Raw genomic sequence first — 25,239 nt, 5'->3', positions numbered from 1 at the left:
GTGCCATTACCCACTTGAAGAGGTGCCAGAACAACAGACCCCCCCCCCAATAACTGACCACATTTCATAAAATACAAACGCAATGAATTCATCCAGGGGTGCAGTGAGCATGTTGGCACCACATGTGCCTCACATAATTTTATATTGTTGGGCTGTGAAGAAAAAATAATTACCTTTTTAATTACCTTTTTACCACACAAAAAATTTGTTTTAGCCCCAGATTTTACATTAACACATTGGGAAATGGGTAAAAATGGCACCAAATTAGTCCCACAATTTCTGCTGAATGTGGAAATATCCCATATGTGGCTGTACAGTACTGCTTGGCCACACGTCAAGACTTGCAAAACAAATTATTACAGAATAGTTTGCAGACCTCTTATACAGAGCACCTAAGTGTCAGAAGAGCAGGATCACCCCTCAAGTGACCCCATTTTAGAAATTACACACCTCTGGGAATTTACTTACAGTTATAGTGTAGTGATGATTTGACTACATGAGTGTTCTCCAGAAATGAGCAACAATGGATGTTGGTAGTTGAAAATTGCAAATCTGCTATTGTAGTGCCCAGTACATTATGCCTAACTCATGCTTCTTGAGACACGCACGTGTAAATTAAGCAAGCAGCCATCGCTACAGCTTTTATTGGGAACATTTTACATTTGGATCACATTTATCTTGTGTTCTACACTGAGCATTTACATCGGAGTTTCCACAGATGAAACCCTAAATGGATCCATTCACTATAATGAGGCAGCAGAGTTAAAAAAAACAAACAAATTACTAACAACTGGTGTTTTCCACTCAAGCTTTAAACATGCCTCCATCACACCTATCCTCAAAAAGCCCTCTCTTGACCCATCCTCTGTATCTAGCTATCGCCCTATATCACTTCTCCCATACGCCTCCAAGCTACTGGAACAACACGTCTACCTTGAACTGTCCTCCCATCTCTCTTCTTGCTCCCTCTTCGACCGCTTACAATCTGGCTTCCGGTCACACCACTCCACTGAAACTGCCCTTACTAAGGTCACCAATGACCTCTTAACTGCCAAGAGCAAGCGACACTACTCTGTCCTACTCCTCCTGGACCTGTCGGCTGCCTTTGACACAGTGGACCATTCCCTATTATTACAGACCCTCTCATCCCTCGGCATCACAGACTTGGCCCTCTCCTGGATCTCATCATACCTAACAGACCGGACATTCAGCGTCTCCCACTCACACACCACCTCCTCACCTCGCCCCCTATCTGTCGGAGTCCCACAAGGTTCAGTCCTTGGGCCCCTGCTGTTCTCTATTTACACCTTTGGCCTGGGACAGCTCATAGAATCTCATGGCTTTCAGTATCATCTTTATGCTGATGACACACAGATCTACATCTCTGGACCAGATATCACCTCCCTACTAACCAGAATCCCTCAATGTCTGTCCACTATTTCATCCTTCTTCTCCACTAGATATCTGAAACTCAACATGGACAAAACAGAATTCATCATCTTTCCCCCATCTCACGTGACCCCCCCTACGAACCTATCAATTACAGTAAATGACTGCCCACTCTCCCCAGTCCCACAAGCTCGCTGCCTCGGAGTAATCCTTGACGCTGATCTCTCCTTCAAACCACATATCCAAACCCTTTCCACTTCCTGCCGATTTCAACTCAAAAATATTTCACGCATCCGTTCATTCCTCACCCAAGAATCTGCAAAAACCCTAGTCCATGCCCTCATCATCTCTCGCCTTGACTACTGCAACCTCATGCTCTGTGGCCTCCCCTCAAACACTCTCGCACCCCTCCAATCTATTCTAAACTCTGCTGCCCGACTAATCCACCTGTCCCCCCGCTATTCCCCAGCTTCTCCCCTCTGTCAATCCCTTCACTGGCTCCCAATTGCCCAGAGACTCCATTACAAAACCCTAACCATGACATACAAAGCCATCCACAACTTGTCTCCTCCATACATCTGTGACCTCGTCTCCCGGTACTTTCCTGCACGCAACCTCCGATCCTCACAAGATCTCCTTCTCTACTCCCCTCTTATCTCCTCTTCCCACAATCGCATACAAGATTTCTCTCGCGCATCACCCCTACTCTGGAACTCTCTACCACAACATATCAGACTCTCACCTACCATCGAAACCTTCAAAAAGAGCCTGAAGACCCACCTCTTCCGACAAGCCTATAACCTGCAGTAACCACCGATCGACCAAACCGCTGCACGACCAGCTCTACCCTCGCCTACTGTATTATCACCCATCCCTTGAAGATTGTGAGCCCTCGCGGGCAGGGTCCTCTCTCCTCCTGTACCAGTTATGACTTGTATTGTTTAAGATTATTGTACTTGTTTTTATGTATACCCCTCCTCACATGTAAAGCGCCATGGAATAAATGGCGCTATAACAATAAATAATAATAATAATAATAATAATAATTGATAGAGAGAAAAGGGTCTCATTAACTTCAAAACCAAAAAAACAAACTAGACCCCTAAAGAGCATGAAAGACCCAAAAAAACATATTATAAAAGAGTTCAGCTGTGTAATTGTGAAACAGCATCAGTTGCTCTGTACTCCGTCTGCCCTCTGTTCAGAGTTGTCCTTCTTTTCAGAAGTACACAAAAATGGAAAACGCTTTTAAGCACACTCCACAATGCCTCCATTTGCCTCATTATTGGGAGTCTGTTCCCGGAGGTTACGTCTGAATCACGTATTTCAGAGATTTACACGGAAACCTCAGTGTAAGCTCTCAGCGTAGAGCGCAGGATAAATGTGAGTCGAGCCTTACTGCAATCTTTGGGAGGCATATTGAATAAATCAGCAGTAGGTGAAGAATTGGTTTTATTTTTTACGCTGTTCCTTGTGTTGTATAAGCGATTAGACGACTTTATTCTGCAGTCACACACTAAAGGTTTTTGCATTGTCATATTTTAAAAGCTATAATTTTACTATATGTCTGCCGACAGAGGCATGTGTGAGCATGTTTTTTGTGGGATGAGTTGACTTTTTTATTGGTATTATTTTAGGGCACAACATTTATTGATTGCTTTCTATACTGATTTTTGGGAGGCAAAATAAAAAAAAAACAGCAATTGGGGAAGGGGTGAGGGAGGGGTTATGCAGTTCCCCATGTGGTAAAAGTGATAAGACACCTTTATTCTTTGGTTAGCATTACATTGATACCACATTAATATAATATTTTTTATGTTTTGGCGCTTTTTCACAAAAAAAAACTATTTTAGAGAAAAAATAATTGTTTTTGTAATGCTATATTCCAAAAGCTATAACATTTTAATTTCTCTGCTGATTTTTTTTTGTGGCACAAGATGGCATTTTCAGCAATACCATTTTTATTTATATTTGACTTTTTGATTGGGTTTTATACCACTTTCTTGGCAGTATAAAAAATTACAATTTTTTTGCTACTTTTTCGTTCACTGAACACCGGATGAGGTGATATCAAATATGTATTGTTTTTCACAGAAATATACGTATTTTGTTGGTATATATATATATATATATATATATATATATATATATACATACATATATATTTTTATTTTATTTTATTTTGTGATAATTTTTCAAAATATTTTTACATTTTCTTTTTTACTTTTTTACTTAGTCCCTCTATGGGGAATTTAACATTTATTAGTCTGATCACTGATATGATGCACTGCAGTTTACCAGCACTGCAAGGCATTATAGCTGTTAGTGCTGCACTCACAGAAGACTCTTACACCTAGACCATGCTATTGCTATTGATTCGCAGCATTTTTGGGGAGTTAAATGGGATGGGGTGATGTGGGCACCACTCCTGGCTATGACAGCCGGAGCTCAGATTTCACTTAAGTTGTGCTCCTGGTGGCAATCGTATGGACACTGCTCCTGTACCCACATGATTGCTATGACATAAGTTTGCGTAATTTTGCGGGAACCCCTTCCTGACCTTGATGTAAACTTACATCAAATGTCGTGAAAGGGATAAAGCTTTTCCTGGTACTGGAAAATGCATTAAAAAAACAGTGCAAAAATGATGACTGTGAACTCAGTCTAATCGTATGTGCACTCGTTGATTGTTTGCAGCAGATTTTGCCGCAGCAAAAACCAGTGTGTTGGCAGGAAAAATAGTGTGTAAAATATTTCCATTTTTTATGTATTTTACTTGCATTTTTTTCCTATTCTTTCAAATTGGTGAAAAACGTTAAGAGAATAGACATGCTGCACATTAGAAAAAACTCGGATGGTTCAAAATCTCATTCACTTCGGTGGTACTGTAAAAAACTATTTTTTTTTCCAATACAAAAACGCATGGCAAAACACAGCGTGTGAACAAGCACTTATCTCACCACCTTAAAGCAGAATGGTGTACCTCATCTGCAGGGTCTAGTTACAGTGGAGAAAAAGTATTTAGTCAGCCACCAATTGTGCAAGTTCTCCCACTTAAAAAGATGAGAGAGGCCTGTAATTGACATCAAAGGTAGACCACAACTATGACAGTCAAAATGAGAAAACAAATCCAGAAAATCACCTTGTCTGATTTGGCAAGATTTATTTTGCAAATTATGGTGGAAAATAAGAATTTGGTCATCTAAAAACATACAAGATTTCTGGCTCTCACAGACCTGGAAGTTCTTCTTTAGGAGGCTCCTCTGTCCTCCACTCATTGCCTGTAGTAATGTCACCTGTTTGAATCAGTATAAAAGACACCTGTCCACAACGTCAAGCAGTCACACTCCAAACTTCACTATGGTGGAGACCACAGAGCTGTCGAAGGACACAAAAAACAAAATTGTAGCCCTGCACCAGGCTGGAAAGACTAAATCTGCAATAGGCAAGCAGCTTGGTGTGATGAAATAAACTGTGGGAGCAATAATAAGAAAATGGAAGACATACAAGACCACTAATAATCTCCCTCGATCTGGGGCTCCACGCAAGATCTCACCCCGTGGAGTCAAAATGATCACAAGAACAGTGAGCAAAAATCCCAGAACCACAAGGGGGGACCTAGTGAATGACCTGCATAGAGCTGGGACCACCGTAACAAAGGCTACCAACAGTAACATACTACGCCGCCAGGGACTCAGATCCTGCAATGCCAGACGTGTCCCCCTGCTTAGCCAATACATGTCCGGGCCTGTCTGAATTTTGCTATAGAGCATTTGGATTATCCAGAAGAGTATTAGGAGAATGTCATATGGTCTAATGAAACCACAGTATAACTGTTTGGTAGAAACAAAACTCGTCGTGTTTGGAGGAGACAGAATGCGGAGTTGCATCCAAAGAACACCATACCTACTGTGAAGCATGGGCGTGGCAAAATCATGCTTTGGGGCTATTTCTCTGCAAAGAGACCAGGATGACTGATCTGTGTACATGAAAGAATGAATGGGGCCATCGTGAGATTTTGAGTGCAAACCTCCTTCCATCAGCAAGGGCATTGAAGATGAAACGTGGATGGGTCTTTCAGCATGATAATGATCCCAAGCACACTGCCAGGGCAATGAAGAAATGGCTTCGTAAGAAACATATGAAGGTTCTGGAGTGGCCTAGCCAGTCTCCAGATCTCAACACCATAGAAAACCTTTGGAGGGATTGGAAAATCCGTGTTACCCAGCGACAGGCCCAAAACATCACTGCTCTAGAGGAGATCTGCATGGAGGAATGGGCCAACATATCACCAATAGTGTGTGGCAACCTTGTGAAGACTTACAGAAAACGTTTGACCTCTGTCATTGCCAACAAAGGATATATAAGAAAATATAGAGATGAACTTTTGATAATGACCAAATACTTATTTTCTACCATAATTTGAAAAATAAATCTTGCCATATCAGACAAGGTGATTTTCTGGTTTTGTTCTCATTTTGACTCTCATAGTTGTAGTCTATCTACGATGTCAATTACAGGCCTCTCTCATCTGTTTAAGTGGGAGAACTTGCACAATTGGTCTCTGACTAAACACTTTTCTTCCCCACTGTAGCGTGAAATACCGAATTAAGTAACCTGGCCTCATCAGGTGAAGAACGGACTGAAGAACGGACATCATAACTTTCGATGCCAATTGACCCCTGAAGCAGCAGTGCCGGAGCAACAATTGTTTGTTACTTTAATGATATCTTATATATTCTGCCTTTTATCATTTTTTAAAGTCCTACTGCGGCAAATTTCCACCAAAATATGGCTAATGAAACAGTGAGCTGGAGCATGGCATGGCTTATGCCCTGGCAAGCCTCCAGTTCATGCATTACACTCTGCGTATCGACCAACAATGTGAGCACAGACTTGTCTTCATCATTCATTTCTAGGTTTAATGCTCCTATACATAAAGCATTGTACATACTGTATATCAATATTTCTTTTTTCAGGATTTCGCACCTTGATAGTCTGCTCGAAAATATATTCAAAAGTCACACAATTCTAAGAAACAATTTAATTTAATGTTTTACAGTGCTATTTCACAGCTATCCAAAAAGGCAAATGCATACTTGATTTGTTGCATTGTATCTGAATAATAATACACTTACTGTGCTTGGAAAAGAAAAACTCTCCAGTCTGCAGTTTTCAGCTTTAGGACGTTGGATCTCTTCTCGTAGTCTGTTGCCTTTGAGGCCAGGGCATGATGTACACTTACTGCGTTTTTTAGATCATCTTCGGATAACGCCTTTTCTGGTTTATATTCATCCTGCATTTCAAGCACAAGTAAAGAAAATACTTACAGATGGCCAGGATATCTTCCAGAATAATTCCCTATTTACTGTATCAGAATGATAAAATACGAGAATCATAGCAGCACGGGTCGTTGTTTGCCAATGTGAGTTAAAATCAATGATGTTATTAGTGCTATGTATGTAAAGGTGCTTCAACGCAGATTACATCCTTAAAAAGAATATGTCAGCAGGTTTTTGCTGCCTCACCTGAGAGCAGAATAATGTAGGAAAAGAGAAGCTAAATCCAACGATGTATCCCTTAGTTTACTTGGTGCAGCAGCTGTGACGCAATCAAAGCATTTATATGTACAATGCAGCAGGGCTGAGAAAGCTTCCCCCGCCCACACCAGGCTACCTATATCCAACGGCTATTAGCAGTGAGCTGCATCTCACAAAAGGGGGCACAGACGGACTAGTGTTGTCCAGCTATGCTAATCACATGTGATAAAACCTTCACTATAAGTAAACAACACCACACATGGTTGTAAATGACACATCATGTCATGTGTCTCAGTCTCTATCTCCTGCTGTCTTCACACTAGAAAGCAAAAACCTGCTGACAGATTCCCTTTAACTTGCATGTAGAAAACCATTTTGATGTTTTAGAGAAACCCAAATTGTATGCTAATGTGTCGCAAGTGCAGCGGGATGGTACAATGCACTTACAGTTCTCCTGCCTTACTAACTCCCCCCCCCACACAGCCTGCCTCTGCCATCTCATCCTCAGTGACAGTGGGGTTGGGGTGGTGAAAGAGTATGTTTAGATCAACTGATTGGGTAATGTGACATTATGGTGACCTTTCTTTGCATGCACTACCCCAGCACTGATGGCGCTGGCAAGAGATCTCAATAGGAAAAGCAGATCACTGAAATAAGAGTGACCTGTAAGTCAGATACTGGAGGCAGGTGGGGAATAAAGATGGAGAGCTTTTGAAGTGCTGAAAGTGCATTATCACAACTGCTGCAATTGCAGCTCATAAGCATATCATTACAACGTTGGATTTTTACTAAGATGTAAAAAAGCTTTCTATAAACAAGGTAAGGATTTAATCAGTCTGAAAGCCTCTGTACATACATGGCATTAGTTTGGGGTATAAAATCCTGGTAATAATAAATAATAATCTTTATTTTTATATAGCGCTAACATATTCCGCAGCGATTTACAGTTTGCACACATTATCATCACTGCCCCCGCTGATGGGGCTCACAATCTAAATTCCCTATCAGTATGTTTTTGGAATGTGGGAGGAAACCGGAGTACCCAGAGGAAACCCAGGCAAACACGGGAAGAACATACAAACTCCTTGCAGATGTTGTTCTTGGTGGGTTTCAAACCCAGGACTCCAGCGCTCCCTTTAAAGTGAATCTGTCAGCAGGTTTTTGCTACATCATTTGAGAGACGTGATGTACGAGCAGAGATTCTAGTGATGTGTCACTTACTGATCTGCTTGCGTCATTTAATCACTGTTTTCTCTGCTACAGATCTAGCAGATCTCTGAATGCTGAGCTCTGTATAACCCCGCCAACACCACTGATTGGCAAATTTCTGTCCTTTCCTATATAATTCCAGATTTGCATATCGATCAGAAAGTCAATTGCCTATCAGCACAGCAACTCAAAAATATTTAAAATACGAGAGAAGTCAGAGTCCATAAAGGTATATAAAAATAACAATTTATTGAATAAATTATTAAAAAACACACAATTGATAATTAAATGGCTAATTCCAGTATAGGTAGCTACTGTCTAGGGAGATATTTTGAACGATATATGGGTTACAGCTTAGTTTTTTGGGTAAGTACTACAAAACCAAAGAACAGACAACCACATATCTTGAATATTCCAATTTGCATAAAAACTACCAATATTTGTAAAACAAATGCACAATATACACGTGTCAATAAGTATCACCCATGTTAGATGATTGTATGTGATTGTATCCAGAGCATTTAAAAAAGCAAGAGAGTAATTTATACATATACTAGCTGAAGAGCCTGGCATTGCCTGGGCATAGTACCTAACTGTGGGTCCCGCTGTCTTCCTTAACATTCCCGCTCTCCACCCGCCATCCTGTTCTATCCCTCCGCAGACACGCTCTACATCCATGTCCCGGTGTCACTCCACAGCCCCGCTCTCTTCTTCCACAGCCCTGCTCTCCCGCTCTCTCCCTCCACAGCCCCGTTCTCTTCCTTCACAGCCCTGCTCTCCCTGTCCACAGCGCCGTTCTCTTCCTTCACAGCCCTGCTCTCCCCGTCCACAGCCCCGTTCTCTTCCTTCACAGCCCTGCTCTCCGCGTCCACAGCCCCATTCTCTTCCTTCACAGCCCTGCTCTCCCCATCCACTGCCCCGTTCTCTTCCTTCACAGCCCTGCTCTCCCCGTCCACAGCCCCATTCTCTTCCTTCAGAGCCCTGCTATCCCCGTCCACAGCCCCTGTCTCTTCCTTCACAGCCCTGCTCTCCCCATGCACAGCCCCAGTCTCTTCCTTCACAGCCCTGCTCTCCAACTCTCTACGTCCACAGCCCCTTTCCCTTCCTTCACAGCCCTGCTCTCCCCGTCCACAGCCCCGTTCTCTTCCTTCACAGCCCTGCTCTCCCCGTCCACAGCCCCGGTCTCTTCCTTCACAGCCCTGCTCTCCCCATCCACAGCCCCGTTCTCTTCCTTCACAGCCCTGCTCTCCTGCTCTCTCCGTCTACAGCCCGTTCTCTTCCTTCACAGCCCTGCTCTCCCCATCCACAGCCCCGTTCTCTTCCTTCACAGCCCTGCTCTCCCGCTCTCTCTGTCCACAGCCCCGTTCTCTTCCTTCACAGCCCTGCTCTCCCGCTCTCTCCCTCTACAGCCCCACTGTCTTCCTTCCTCCACAGCCCCGCACTCCATGCATCACACGCGGTGACGCCGGGACCAGGAGAGATTGTTCGTTCGGCCGGAGTGGGCGGAGCTAAAGCGGAGCTGCAGCGCATGTGATTGGGCGGCCTGTGGGGGGCGTGGCCTAGCGCTGTAGTAGGCCGCAGTAGAAGCCGGGGACTAAATTTAGGCCGGGAAGCTGCAGGGGAGAGGGGGGATAGCGACGGGGAGCGCCGACTGAGCCGGGACAGGGCTGGGAGGGTGGCGGCACTATTCGGCCCCTGTCCTGAAGACTGTCTTCCTCACAGCCCCGCTCTCCATGCACTGTCCTGCTGTATCCGTCCTCAGCCTCGCTCTCCAACCGCGTCCCACTCTGCTGCTTCGTGATTGGTTGGTGATACACACACACACATTCAGATTTATATATAGAGATTAATAAGCTGAAGACATATCTTCCCATTAATTGATCATACAATATAGCTAGATTGCAATTACTGCCATGCGCTAATTATCATATGAAGAGTGCAAATACAGATGCTCCAACACAAATATCAGTTGCATGAGTGCAGACTTACAAAACCTGTCCTAAATTATGAAGGTAATATCATTTTATGTATTTCAGCAGTGCACCAGGGGTTAGCAAGTCTAGTAAGAATAGGATGCTTGTGTACATGGATAGATATGAGGGTTCACACCTACACCGTCACCAACATTCAGAAATTCTCTAATGCGATCATATCTATTCTACATGAATACACGGGGAGAGTAATGGAATTCCTTCCATTCTGCCTGTGATACCCTGAGCACACAGACACAGTGCTATACCTCTTATACCTCTTATTCAGAGGCCTCAGACTATTAGACCTTCAGTGACGCCCTTTCAGCAGTCAACCCTGTTTGTGTAAAGAAATCCCAGATATTCAAACACTTATGCTCACCCTGCAGTCTAGAAGTGATTGCGGGTTCAAATAACACTGAGAAAATTCAATAGAAATGTCAATGATGTATTGACCATGTTTGCGCTGTCCTTTACAGTAGTGACCCACTCTCACCTTTCACCTCCAGAAAAGGGTTTGTTTTGTTTGCTCTGTCCCAGTGATGGATCAATATGTCATATTTCTGTCTTTTACATCATTTTCCCCACAGTCTTGGTAGTCAATGGATTTTTCTAGGTCACCCCCTATACAAGTACTCCCCTATATAGTTATGCAAAGGATATTAAGAGGGCACTTCCTTAAAGGCCAAAAGAACCATTATCTGCAATCTAAGTCATTTACATGTTTTAAGTCCTAATTATGTATAGTTAAGAGTTAAGTGCACAATCTAAAATATAAATTACACACTGTTTTACCTATTTGTTGCTTAGCAATAAATTGAAAAGCCACATTGTAAAGTCTTTCCCTTTTATGCAGAGTACAATAGGTGAATATTTCAGTCATTTATAGAAACTTGAGGTATGTAAAAGGCTATGCCAATACTTTATTGACGACTGATCCCAAGGATATGTCATTAATATCAGATCAGTAGGGGTCTTCACCTGACAAGCCCACGATCATCTGTTCTCAGTATCGGTAGCAGCTGCGGCCGGGTACATCTGCTCCCAATCAAATGTAGAGAAGCTGATCTGCAGTACCTGGCAGTTGCCATTATACAATTGATGGAGCTGTTCAGCTCCACAACATCCAATATTCAGCCCGCCACTAGAACTGAGTGCAGCAGATCATTGGGGATGTCTGGTGTTGGATCTCCACCGATATTTATGACCTATCCTTGGGGCTCGTGCAGATGTCTACGGTATATAACTCGAACAAGTGCAATCCGTCGTTTTGAAGGATAACACTCATCGCCATGTTATTCTTTGGGGCTGTGGACATGTCCGATCTTCTTCTCGCACAGAGTCGGTCTGAGAAAGGAATAGCAGCATACATGATTTGCCTCTGAGAATCAGATGGCATTCAACTCTATGTCGCGGACTGACAATATAGGGAATGTGGAAAAACTTTTCTCTCCACATCTGAGAAAATCGGATCACACTCTGATCAGGGTCTGATTAGCATAATCATACCGATTTTCTTGGATGAAGATAAAACAGTTGTGCGACCCTAGCCTTAGGGTGGGTCATAAATATAAAAGTAGTAGAGCAACCCTTTTTGCACTTGATACAAAAACTTTAATCCCCTCCTTCCCCTCATCTACCAGGTATTGTTTATATATTTAGATCATGTTTTGTGACAGACTTAGAACTTTTTGAGGCACCAGTGTCCAGGTGCAACAGTGACCTCTGCACTTATCATAGCTGCAGCAATGGGGAAAAGTGATCATTGAGATGTTTATTGATCAAGACATGCTTTTTGACAGTGAGGGTGATCAATGAGTTCTCAAACAGAGGCTGGACAGACATCTGTCTGAGATGGTTTAGTGAATCCTGCATTGAACAAGGGGGTTGGACACGATGACCCAGGAGGTCCCTTCCATCTCTAACATTCTAAGATTCTATGAAGACATCAGTCTTTTTTTTTTTACAATGGAGCTTAAGAACATGCTGGTGACAGCGCAGAATCTCCACTTCCTGGCTGTTACCTTACAGCCTGGGGTATGGAGGAAGGCAGTGTTAGGTTAACAGGAGGAAGCAGAGCTGTGGAAGACCACAGCTCTGCTTCCTCCTGTTAACCTCCCAGCTTCTTTTCTCACTTGTAATCCTGTGAGAGGAAAGATAGAGACATGTATCCCAAAGATAAAAACACAAATAATACAAATATACATATTAAAACAGTATAAAACACTTTATTTTTTTCAATATTTTATTTCTAAAAAAAAAAGACTATAGGTCAGCGAGGATTTGCCACGTGGAAGCGCCCACCCCTCGCTGACCTCATCAAAGGTATACTATAAATTATACACCTTGAGCCATCTACATGATCAATTCTTTTATATTCTCTGGTAACTACGGTATATGTTTTTACAGGCATCTAGAACTATTTACACTTTATTTTCACTATATGATGCTTGTATAAAACTATGTATACCTGTGCACTGCTACCTATGTCTGTATTAGGTCACATTACAGCTGCACCTGGTCATTATCATCTTAAATCTTTTTGTACTTCTTTTTTTTTACACTGGTGTATACTTTTCTGACCCATATGTAAAAAAATTATACATGCTGTTGTATACGTTGCAGCTGTTTAACGACCTTTTCATTTTTCATTTATTTGAATAGATCTAGCTACATATTGATTTGTCACTTGGAATAGTGCCCACTTTCCATATGGCTGTTTTCCTACCCTAAAATACCAAATCCTTGATCAATAAAGTTTATATATTTTTTTTCACCAGCACTATTGACTTCCTTTTTAATTTCAGCATTCACTAGTAGATATGCTGCCCCTCTGTGTTCCTTTAAATCACGTAATTTTTTATTAACATTTTCAAAAATTGAAAAAACAGGTAATCATATACAAGATATTTCCCAAATAGTGTATTACATAAACACAACAGAACCCCACAAAAATCCCTCCCAACTTACCCCCCACCCTCACCCGAAAAAAAAAACCTCTTGTTTCTCCCAGCTACAATTTTTGGGTTATATCCTCCTCAAAGCTCTCATCAATGTTAATCTAGAAGGCGCCAACCCGGAAGAGTCCAACCAAGGTGCCCACATATCTTCCCATTTCTTAGTTGTTCTTCTCTTTTGATACACATATTTTTCCATATCTATATTATTATTAACTGCATCGGTAACTTCCGTGATTGTGGGTACAGAAGATACCTTCCAGTGAGCGCCACCCTTTTACGAGCTTGATATAATATTTGTGAGACTGCCAGATGGTGCTCCTCTGAAAGTGGCAAAGTCTCCACCCGACCCAGAAGAGCCATTTTGGGGTCTAGTACCATTTGACATTGATAGACAGTATTAAGTAAATTATTCACACCTCCCCAAAACCTACGTAACCGAGGACAGTTCCAGGTCATGTGTATCAGATCCGCATTGGGCGTTACACATTTCCAACAATCTGCCTCTCTAGCATAACCCATTTTCAACAGCCGTACAGGGGTTCGACAAACTCGATGAAGCAAATAAAGATGCGACACTCTCTGCGCCTCGCTAACCGAGACTTTCGTGACTTCTTGCAATGCATCCTCCCATTCATCATCTGTTAAATCACCTACAGCAACTTGCCACTTATTCTTCAGCGTCTCCAAACTTGCCACTCTCTTTTCCAACATGGTTGCATATATCATAGATATAATACCTCTTGATCCTCCTCCCATCACTACTCTATCCAACAGCGGAGTTTTAGCTGGATTACCTAGTGGAGCGAGACGCTGTTGTGCTTCACAAGCATGTCTCAGCTGGAGATATTGAAAAAATCGTTTATTAGGGATGGAAAATGTCTGTTTGAGATCCTCAAAAGATCGAAACTTGCCTTCCGAATAAAGTTGTGATACTAATTTAATCCCTCTCCTCTCCCATAGCTCAAAACCCTCTAATTTATTTAGCTCTGTACATGTCAAGTTTCTCCAGATCAGGGAATGCGCCGTGACTCCCTGAATACTCAATATTTCTTTGGCCGTGTTCCATACCTTATCCATGCACTTCATTAACGGACTATTGATAGCTTGACCCTGACGGAACCGCCCCGATTCTAGCGCCTGCACCAGTAAGTCCATTCCCACTACGCATGTAAGCACACACCCCGAGGAACTTCGCATGAAGGAATCCTCCTCCCCCATCCTCTGAAATGCTGCAACTGCGCTGCAAGTTAATACAGAAACGGGTCAGGAACCGCTAATCCCCCCAGTTCTTTAGATCTACGCAAAACCTCCAACCGCATTCTAGGAACACTCCTCTTCCAGATAAGCTCTCCAAATATTCTGTTTATCTGATAAAAGATTCGACCAGGAATCCAAATGGGCACATTGTGGAGGGCATACAAATCTTGTGGCATGAGAACCATTTTTACCAGGTTTGCCCTTCCCACCATACTCAGTGGTAACTTGCACCAGTACTTTATTTTTTGATTAAATTTAGCAAGTAGCGGGGCAATATTTAAACGCTCAAAATCTTGTATATTATACCCAATATGAATTCCCAAGTATTTAAACTCTTTGACTACATTTAATCGTCCAGCCAATTCCAAGGAGTTCTCGGGAGCATCTCCCACCGGCATAATTGAAGATTTCTCCCAGTTAATACATAAACCAGAGATCACTGCAAAGGATCCAAAGACCTCCATTGCCACCCTCAGAGAAGACGGCCACTCTCCCAAAAACAAGAGCATGTCATCAGCATACAACGATATTTTTTCTTGCAAAGACTCATACCCAAACCCCTTAATTTCAGGTGTCGCCCGAATTACTACTGCCAAGGGCTCAATTGCCAGAGCAAAGAGTAGGGGAGACAGGGGACACCCCTGTCTGGTCCCTCTGCATAAGTTAATTGTATTTGAGATCTCCCCATTAATTCTAATTTTGGCCTCTGGGCTCGAATACAGCAGCTGTATCCAGGCAATAAAATTTTTACGGAAACCCATCTTGGCTAATATAGCCCCCAGATATGGCCATTTGATGCAGTCAAATGCTTTAGCAGTATCCAAAGATGCAACAGCCCTAGGTTCCTTTCCCTTTGATGGGATCTGTAGATTTAGATACAACCGCCGGATATTAATTGCAGTTGATTTCTCTGGCATAAAACCAGTTTGATCTGGATGAATAATACTAGATATTAATCTAGACAGCCGCATCGCCAGAATCTTTGCAAAAATCTTGACATCAACGTTTAAAAGGGAGATAGGCAGGTATGACTCTGGGAGACAAGGATCCTTATCAGCCTTGGGGATCACCACTATGATTGCTTCATTCAAGGACCGGGGCAAGTGCCCATCTTCCCTAGCCACCTCAAACACCTTCAACAGCTGTGGAAGCATTATATTTGAGTACTGTTTATATACCTCCACCGGCAGCCCATCAGACCCCGGTGTCTTATACCCTGCCATAGAGTCCAGAGCCTCCTCCAATTCCTCCAGTCTAATTGGTGCCTCCAGCCCAAAGGCTTCCGATTCTGACAGAGTAGGCAGACCAGCAGTCCCCAAAAAGCTACTGAGCAACTCGTCAGAGAACCCACCCTGCGAATTATATAATGTCTCAAAAAACTCGCTAAAAGTTGCTAGAATTACCCCAGAAGATCTTTCTAATTCCCCGTTTTTGTTTTTTTATCTTTGCTACCATTGCAGAGCCAGACTGAATCTTGATTAGGGTAGCTAGTAGATGTCCAGTTCCCTCCCTCTCCCCTAAATAGACCTGCCGCCGGAAGTATCGCTTATCTGCAGCTTTTGAAGCTTATGTTGGGCTGATCACTTAGTGTCTCTTATGATCCCAAGGTTCACACCTCTTTCTCCCCCCATGTCATTTACAACGAACAGGAGGCAGGGAATAGTGGTGTGACGTTACTTCCTTTAAAATTTACTGAAAACTCCGCAGTGTGAATTACAGAGTTTTATAATAAAAGGACACAAGTTTGCTGTAAAAGCCACATAATATAGGAATAAACGGAGAATTTGCAGTAGGAATTTGGGGACAAAAGTACCACTAATTAGAGATGTAAACTGCAGGCCTCTACAAGACTAATTAGGGGAAAACATAAAATAGTAATATCTAATATGGTGTAAAGCCCCCGTCTCACATAGCGAGATCGCTGAAAGTAGACTAAGAGACCATCAAAAATGTAACTCTGTAGCCCGCGTGTACCACCAGAGCGGAGTTAAAGTGTACAACAGGGGAGAAGGGGAGTTCTATCACTTAATCCAGAGGGAGGCATCTCAAATAGACCCCCCAGAAGGCATTTAGTGCAGATCCATTATCATGAAGTAGTTCAGGCACCGAGGATAAACAGACTCAAGACACCAAATTATGTAATGTTTTCTCATTCTTATCCAGCCAATCCCGTACATCCCTTGGGGATTCAAAGAAACGGGTAGCTTCCATAGCAGCCACTCGCAGCTTGGCCGGGTACAGCATTGAGTAAGGCACCTTTAAGGATCGCAGCCGGCGTTTAACATCTTGAAATTGCCGTCTCTTATTTTGAACTTCAATGGAGAAATCCGGATACAAAGAAATTTGTTGCCCATTTATTGTTAGGTCAGTGTTATCTCTAGCCTCCCTCAGGATGGCGTCTCTATCCATGTAATGAAGGATTCGGATCAAGACAGTGCATGGCTGTGCCCCAGGCAGCTGAGGTTTAGTGCAGCTGAGGTTTAGTGGGGACCTTATGGGTTCTTTCTATTGCAAACAATGGGGACACCACATTATTCCCAAACTATTTGCGAATCCAATCCTCAAAATATTCCACAGCTCTATTTCCTTCTGCCTTTTCTGGGACCCCCACTATACGCACATTATTGCGGCGCATCCGATTTTCCAAGTCATCCTGCTTGGCTCTGATTGCTTCTATTACTTTGCCGTATTGTTCAACTCGTGTTCTGACAGGCCATAAAACATCTTCCACCTCACTCTGTCTCTCCTCCAGCTCAGTAGTTCTGTCATTTAGGGATCTAATGTCCTGCCTCACATTCCTCAGCTCATCTTTAATGTCTTTTATCTGCAGGGCCAGAGCTGTGTTCCACCTTGATACAGCATTCAGACATCAGTGAGGGTGGGAGGATTATCAGCCCGTTCCACAGTGGCCATGAGCACAGGGTCCTGCATCTGCTCCCCAACCTGAGACTCTATGACGTCCCCTGCGACTCCTGAGAGCCATCCACCTCCATCTGTCCTGCATCTCTCTAATCCAGCCTTTACCTGCTGGCAGTGTGTAGGAGAGCCAGTGGTGGGGGATCGCGCATATTTCTGCAGCCTTGCAGCTGTCTCCCTCCTCCTCTCCTCCGCACGTCTCCCGGCTGTCAGCCCACGCTGCAGTGTGGCGCCATCTTGAATTCCTCTCTCCTCACCTCTCCCCAGCCGCGTCTTCCTCATAATGTCGGAGGTCACTGCCGTTCACCTCCTGATCACCCCATGTCAGCACCGCGGGTCCCAGGGGAAGACTATGAGACCGTCCAGACCCCTCAGGGCTCAGGATAATAGATGGTAAGAGGATAAATTGACCGGAGATCCTGGGTCCAGCTTCCTCTCACATTGCTGGATAGCTCCGCCCCCTCTGTGTTCCTAGGTATGCCCCTGCATATTTAGAGAGCTTTTGACATTTGACCTTATCTAACTGGTTCGTTCATAGAATAAGCAAGTCCTTAAATATTTAGGTGTAGATAATAAAATTGGATCACCCTGTGTATACTATTTGATAGTTATGTGGGTAGCATCTCAAGTTTATTCTATAGGATGCTGGTTTCAATTTTCTCCTTTGAATCTGCTTGAAACAGCTGACACGAAGACGCCTATCACAAGAATAAAAGGAGAGATACAGGGCGCATCCACTGTGTGAAATCCGTATAAAACAATTAAAATTGTGGAACAGTAAGGAAGGTGCTCACCTATTGGGGTTGTGAGGAAGTCACAACACCCATGAACGCTAAAGAAGCAGCAGCAAGTCTGCACAGGGTCCTAGGACAGAATTGCAGAAATGACGTGGAAGTGCAATAAGGACTGCGCTTGCTTCTGGTAGAGTAAAGGGTTCTTTATTCAGCCAACGCGTTTCCTGAGCCTGCTGGGTATCTGCCCTGATGAAGTGAGCCAGCAGGCTCAGGAAACGCGTTGGCTGAATAAAGAACCCTTTACTCTACCAGAAGCAAGCGCAGTCCTTATTGCACTTCCACGTCATTTCTATCACAAGAATAAGACAGGAAGCAAAATTTAAAACTGGAATTCCTGGACTCTCTGCACACTGCATCTCTGCATTTGATAGCAATACATGGATACTTTACACAGAGCTTCCTTGCAGTTGATAAGAATAAACTAGACTCTCTGCACTCAGCATTACTGTATTTCATTGAATACACTAGTGACTAGGTTCTTTGCATGAAGCATTTGCAGATAACAGAAATGGCAGAGTCTCTTATGATCCCAAGGTTCACACCTCTTTCTCTTTCTTCCCCCATGTCATTTACAACAAACAGGAGGCAGGGAATAGTGGTGTGATGTTACTTCCTTTAAAATTTACTGAAAACTCCGCAGTGTGAATTACAGAGTTTTATAATAAAAGGACACAAGTTTGCTGTAACAGCCGCATAATATAGGAATAAACAGAGAATTTGCAGTAGGAATTTGGGGACAAAAGTACCACTAATTAGAAATGCAAACTGCAGGGCTGTACAAGACTAATTAGGGGAAAACATAAAATAGTAATATCTAACATGGTGTAAAGCCCCTGTCTCACATAGCGAGATCGCTGAAGCGTCACCGATTTTGTGACGCAACAGTTACATGTGACACGCAGCGGCGACCGCCCCCCCGCTGGATATTACTGATCGTGCTCGAATGTCCTGGGCCATTTTTTCATCATCGGTGTCCCGCTGGCCAGCATGCATTGCTGTGCTTGACCCGACGAGCGACCTCGCTGGCGATGCAGAACTCAGGGACGCAGGCTGGGATCGTTCAGGAAAGCTGCTGTGTAACAAGGTACCAACAACCGGCCGAGGATCGCTGGATGGCTGCTGCGTCGATGAAGAGATCTGCCTGTTTGGCAGCTTACTAGTGACCATTTAGCAACGCACCAGCTATCTTTACCAGGTCGTATCGTTGTCGGGATCGCTGGTGCGTCGCTAAGTGAAACGGGACCCTTAGGCCCATATTTATTTTTTTTATTTATTATTTTATTTATTTTTCTAATTTATATAGCGCCAACATATTCTCCAGCTCTTTACAGATGTCATCACTTTCCCCACTGAGGCTCACAATCTCACTTATAACAGTACGACTTTGGAGTGTGGGAGGAAATCAGAGCATCCGGAGGAAACCCTCACAAACACAGGGAGATCATACAAACTGGTTTTAGATGTTGTCCTTGGTTGGATTTATACTCAGGACGCAACAGTGCTAACCGAATTAACTCAATGAAGCATATGTATTAATAATATTTCTTAGACAGTGAAAACTTAGACTAGACTGTCTTAAATGTACCAGATTTACTGTGTGGTTCATAGAATCATAGAATCGTAGAGTTGGAAGGGACCTCCTGGGCCATCTGGTCCAACCCCCTGCTCAAAGCAGGATTCGCTAAATCATCCCAGTCAGATGTCTGTCCAGCCTCTGTTTGAAGACATCCATTGAAGGAGAACTCACCACTTCTCCTGGCAGCTTGTTCCACTCATTGATCACTCTAACTGTCAAAGTTTTTTCTAATATCTAATCTGTGTCTCCTCCCATTCAGTTTCATCCCATTGCTTCTAGTCTTTCCTTGTGCAAATGAGAATAAAGATGATCCTTCTACAATGTGACAGCCCTTGAGATATTTGTAGACAGCTATTAAGTCTCCTCTCAGTCTTCTCTTTTGCAAACTAAACAATCCCAAATCCTGCAACCTTTCCTCATAAGACAGGGTTTGCAGACCGGTCACCATTCTGGTTGCTCTTTTCTGAACTTGCTCCAGTTTGTTGATGTCTTTTTTAAAATGTGGTGCCAAAACTGGACACAATATTCCAGATCACAATATTCCAGATGAGGTCTGACCAAAGAGGAGTAGAGGGAAATAATGACTTCACGTGATCTAGACTGTATGCTTCTGTTAATACATCCTAGAATTGCATTTGCTTTTTTTGCTGCTGCATCACACTGTTGACTCATATTCAGTTTGTGATCTATTAGTATACCCAAGTCTTTTCACATGTGCTGTTGCTTAGGCCTATTCCTCCCATTCTGTATATGCTTTTTTCATTTTTATTGCCCAGATGTAGTACTTTGCATTTTTCCCTGTTAAAAACCATTCTGTTAGTTGCTGCCCACTTCTCCAGTTTATTTATATCTTTTTGAATCCTCTCTCTCTCTTCTCTAGTATTAGCTATCCCTCCTAGCTTTGTGTCATCAGCAAATTTAATCAGTTTACCCTCAATTCCTTCATCTAAATCATTGATAAAGATGTTGAACAATACAGGGCCCAGGACAGAGCTCTGTGGTACCCCACTTGAGACATTCTTCCAACTGGATGTGCAGCCATTTACGACCACTCTTTGGGTCCGATCACTAAGCCAGTTATGAATCCACCTAACAGTTGCCTTGTCCATTCCATACTTAGTCATTTTTTCAATAAGGATTGTATGAGATACTTTGTCAAATGCTTTGCTGAAGTCAAGATATACTATATCTACAGCATTTCCTTGATCCACCCAATCAGTGATTCCGTCATAGAAGGAAATTAAGTTAGTCTGACATGACTTATTAGTTAAAAACCCATGCTGACTCTGTTTAATCACTTCATTCTTATCCAGGTACTGACATACATGTTGTTTAATAATTTGTTCAAAGATCTTTCCTGGTATAGAAGTCAGACTCACCGGCCTATAGTTGCCTGGGTCCACCTTCTTCCCCTTTTTGAAGATAGGAACAACATTTGCTCTTCTCCAGTCTTCTGGCACTTCTCCTGTTCTCCAAGAATTTTCAAAGATTATGGAGAGGGGTTCAAAAATGTCTTCTGCTATCTCCTTCAGTACTCTGGGGTGTAATTCATCTGGACCTGGAGACTTGAATTCATTTAGGTTAGCTAAGTGTTTCCTCACTATCTTTCTGTTTATAGATATCCTGGATTCTTCTATTCCCTTAATAGGACAGTGAAGAACAGTTGATGTCACATTTCCTTTCTGAGAGAAAACAGATGCAAAATAGGAATTTAAAAGTTCGGCCTTCTCAACATCCTGTCTTACCATTTCATCATTTTCATCCTGTAAAAATCCTATAGCATCTTTGACTTTTCTTTTACTTTTGACATATTCCCAAAATCCTTTATTATTGCTTTTGACATCTCTTGCAAGCCTCAATTCATTGTCAGCTTTAGATAATCTGATTTGTGCCCTGCAGGTTCTACAGACAGCATTATATTCTTCTTTAGATATGCCTCCCTCTTTCCATTTTATAAACATTTTTTTCTTCCTTTTTAGCATGTGCTTAAGTTCTGTGTTCATCCATCCTGGCTTCCTTAAATGCTTCCTATTCTTCCCTCTTTTCGGAATTGTTACCAATTGTGCTTTGAGAATTTCATTTTTCAAGATTTCCCATCCTTCCTGGACATTTTTGTCTTTAAGGATATCCAGCCATTGGATCCCTCCAATTCTCTTTCTGAATCCCTTAAAATCTGCCTTTCTGAAATCTAACCTTGACGTCTGAGTCTTCACAGGTCTTCCTCCTCTAGTTATCCAAAATTCTAAAATAGCATGGTCGCTGCCTCCTAGGGTCCCAGCCACTTTTACCTCCTCAACCATTTCCTCCCTGTTTATAAGGATTAGATCCAAGGTAGCAGTTCCCCTTGTTTTCTCCCCTACCTTTTGAAAGATAAAGTTGTCAGCAAGAGAGGATAAGAATTTCCTTGACCTGTTAGTTTTGCCTGAGAGAGATTCCCAACAAATGTCTGGATAGTTGAAATCTCCCATGACAACCATGTCATATTTTTGGGAGAACTTGGCCATTTGATGCATAAAGAGTTCATCCATATCTTCAGCTTGCACAGGTGGCCTGTAGTAAATGCCTACAATGGTGTCCTTTCCATTGTTCTGTCCTTGTATTCTTACACAGTTTCCACAGAACTCCCAGTCTCTGAAGCTTCAATCTCTGTGCAGATATACGCGTTTCTAACATACAATGCGACACCTCCTCCTCGTTTATCAAGTCTGTTTCTTGCAAATAAGTTGTATCCTTCTAGTCTTGTATTCCAATCATGTGTATTGTCCCACCAAGTTTCAGTGATTCCAATGACATCATATTTCTTTTCCTGCGTTAGTAGTTCCAATTCTCCTTGTTTGTTGCCCATGCTTTGTGCATTAGTATAGAAACATTTTAGTTTGTGATTGGTTTCTCTTTCTCCAATATTTTTATTAATTAGATTCTTTTGTCTTTGTTCTTCCTGTTCTTCCTTTCCACTTCTAATAGCAGAGTTCTCAATAGCATTTGTCAGGTGTATGGCTTTTTCTAATCTTTTGCTTCCCTTCCCATGTTGTTCTAGTTTAAAGCTCTCCTTACAAGTGTAGCAAGACGACTTCCAAATACATGTTTTCCAGTCTTCGTAAGGTGCACCCCATCTCTAGCAAGTAGTCCATCGTAAAGGTACCTCACTCCGTGATCCAGAAATCCAAATCGTTGCTGACGGCACCATCGACGTAGCCAGTTGTTCACCTGCAGAATCTTATTCCACCTCCTTGTTCCATGGCCATCCACTGGGAGGATGGAAGAGAAGACCACCTGCGCTCCCAGTTCTTTCACTTTCTTGCCTAAGTTTTCAAAGTCTCTGCAGATGGTTTCCAGGTCGTTTCTTGCGGTCTCATTTGTCCCCACATGTAGTAGCAGGAATGGCTAGTCATCTGTAGATCTGAAGAGTCCTGATATCCTGTCAGACACATCTTTAATTTTTGCACCTGGAAGACAGCACATTTCTCTTGTAGTTATATCCGGTCTGCAGATAGCGGCCTCTGTTCCTCTCAACAGGGAATCTCCCATGACCACCACTCTCCGTTTCTTCTTCACAACATTTTTCTTTCTCCATCCAGGAGGACTCTGAAGGCGTACAAGGTTGCTGTTTGTGGGCAAAGTCTTATCCTGGCACATCTTTGGACTGTCTAGCATAAATTTACACTACTTGGCCACAATTTTAGCTAATTTTTTGGAACACTGTGTCACAATTTAGGCTGTGCTACTTCCTATTAATTCATACCCCCTTTCACTGAGGCAACACACTTTTGTACAAGTACAAATCATGCAAAGTCATGTAAATTGACATGCATTTCACCTTTGTGGCATAAATTAAGATGAATATGTTGGGTGGGCTTCCCTATGACCTGTTTCACTCTGACACTTTTCTAAAAGTTGTTGGAGTTGGCCAAGGCTGGTAGAAAAATATAAAAATTTGAAACATTTTTGTGCAAAAATGTGGGGACATTTCCACAAGCTTTACAGCTGCATTACGGTAAAATGTATTTGATAAATGAGGGCCCACATGTCTATTCACATTTCAATATTTTTAACACATTGTATATATAATGTGAAAAAAATATTAATTTTCTGAAATTGGTTTGCATTAAAAATATTTTACTGTTTCATAAAACATTTCAAGCTGCTCACAGTTTATTCTCAATACCGGGCCAGGTTCCCTGTTGGTTCAGCCTCCGGCCCCTTCTGTCTTCCCCTGATGATGAATCTAGGGTCAATTTTGATTTGATATAACATGATCAAAAATGAGAGTAAGGAAAAGACACGAGAGGCAGAAAACTAAGCCGACAGGGAGCCCGGCTGTCAGGACTGAACGTCATTGTGCACTCGCAATGTATTGTACAAATTGTTAAAATTCTTAGTTAAAAGCAATTCCGGAATTTGTTTCTCACATCATACATGCATTGTGACAAAAATTATGCAAACGGTGATCATAGCCTCTAAATGCTACACATCTAAAAGTATTGTCAGTTTTCAGGTACAACTAAGACCACAACTGGAAACTACTTCTTAAATGTGTTGGGTCATAAACAAAAGAATATTTTTCAATCAACAGATCTTTGAACAAAAATAAACTCCACAATTGGATGTGTTTTAAAAAAAATATTCCTGTGCTGAGCTAATCTTATAAATGTGGCCCTGCTGTGTACTGTGTAATGGCCGTGTATGACTGTGCAGGAACATGGTCTGATCATGCCACATTTCCTGGGCACAGTGGGGAGAGGAAAAGAGAGTATACAGACAGGACAGCACGGAATCACAGCTGATTCTTTTTGTGACGTAAAACATTTCACTGCCTATTTTTAAACAATATATTACTTCAAAGAAATAACCAGCTGTGATCCCGTGCTGTCCTGTGTGTATTCTCTTTTGCTCCCCCCCTGCCCAGGAGCTGTGGTGTGATCAGAGCATGTCCCTGTACGGTCAGACACGGCCATTACACGGTACACAGCAGGGCCACATTTGTAAGATTATCTCAGCACAGAAACATTATTTTTAAACACATCCAATTGTGGTCTTTATTTTTATTCCAAGATCTGTTGATCAAAATGTACTTTTGTTCGTGGCACAACCCCTTTAATTGCTCCAGTGATCATCATACAATAAAAGCACTTGATTCTTACCTCTGAGTGGCACCGTTCCTTCAATATTGGGCTGTAGCAGTTTTGTGACATAATGCTATATGCATACTGGGTGACACAGTACTAACATCGCAGGAACAGTGGTGGGCAACCCCTTTCAATCCATGACAAATTAGTGGTGCTAATGTAGTAATTGTTGCAAGTTCACAATCAAAATTACAGCAAAAGATTAGTGTTTTGTCCTTACTAAAATAATTACAGCAACCTTGTATGGGAAATGTCAACAATCATGAAGTATGTTCGTTTTCAATGCATTGAAATAGAAAGAATATGCTGTTGAAAAACCCACAAATTCACCATGTGCTTTATTCAAAGCGTTATTCAAAGGTCACACTGACATCTGACAAAAATCTAATATTTCACATTTGCTTTATGTTCAGCTAGAAGGAGAAACAAAACATATGCTGGATATTTTCTTTTTTAGATAAGCAAAGTTTACTAAGGGTCCCGTTTCACATAGCGACGCTCC

The 25,239-nt window shown here is 42.4% G+C and overlaps 1 protein-coding gene across 4 annotated transcripts in view; it reads right to left on the bottom strand.

Moving 5' to 3' along the window:
* The window catches only part of PSD3 (pleckstrin and Sec7 domain containing 3), a 662,461-nt gene that overhangs the window by 66,615 nt on the left and 570,607 nt on the right, over nucleotides 1-25,239 (bottom strand). For all 4 annotated transcript variants that reach the window (XM_073543269.1, XM_073543278.1, XM_073543289.1 and 1 more), the window contains one exon: nucleotides 6,528-6,685. In XM_073543269.1, the coding sequence (XP_073399370.1) occupies nucleotides 6,528-6,685 (158 nt within the window). The remainder of the gene's footprint in view (nucleotides 1-6,527; nucleotides 6,686-25,239) is intronic.

The sequence above is a fragment of the Dendrobates tinctorius genome, unplaced genomic scaffold (genome assembly GCF_039654945.1).
Source record: "Dendrobates tinctorius isolate UK_male_01 unplaced genomic scaffold, ASM3965494v1 ptg000011l, whole genome shotgun sequence".
NCBI lineage: Eukaryota > Metazoa > Chordata > Amphibia > Anura > Dendrobatidae > Dendrobates > Dendrobates tinctorius.
Note: the sequence above shows the minus strand (reverse complement) of the source record. Positions and strands in the feature narration are given on the sequence as shown.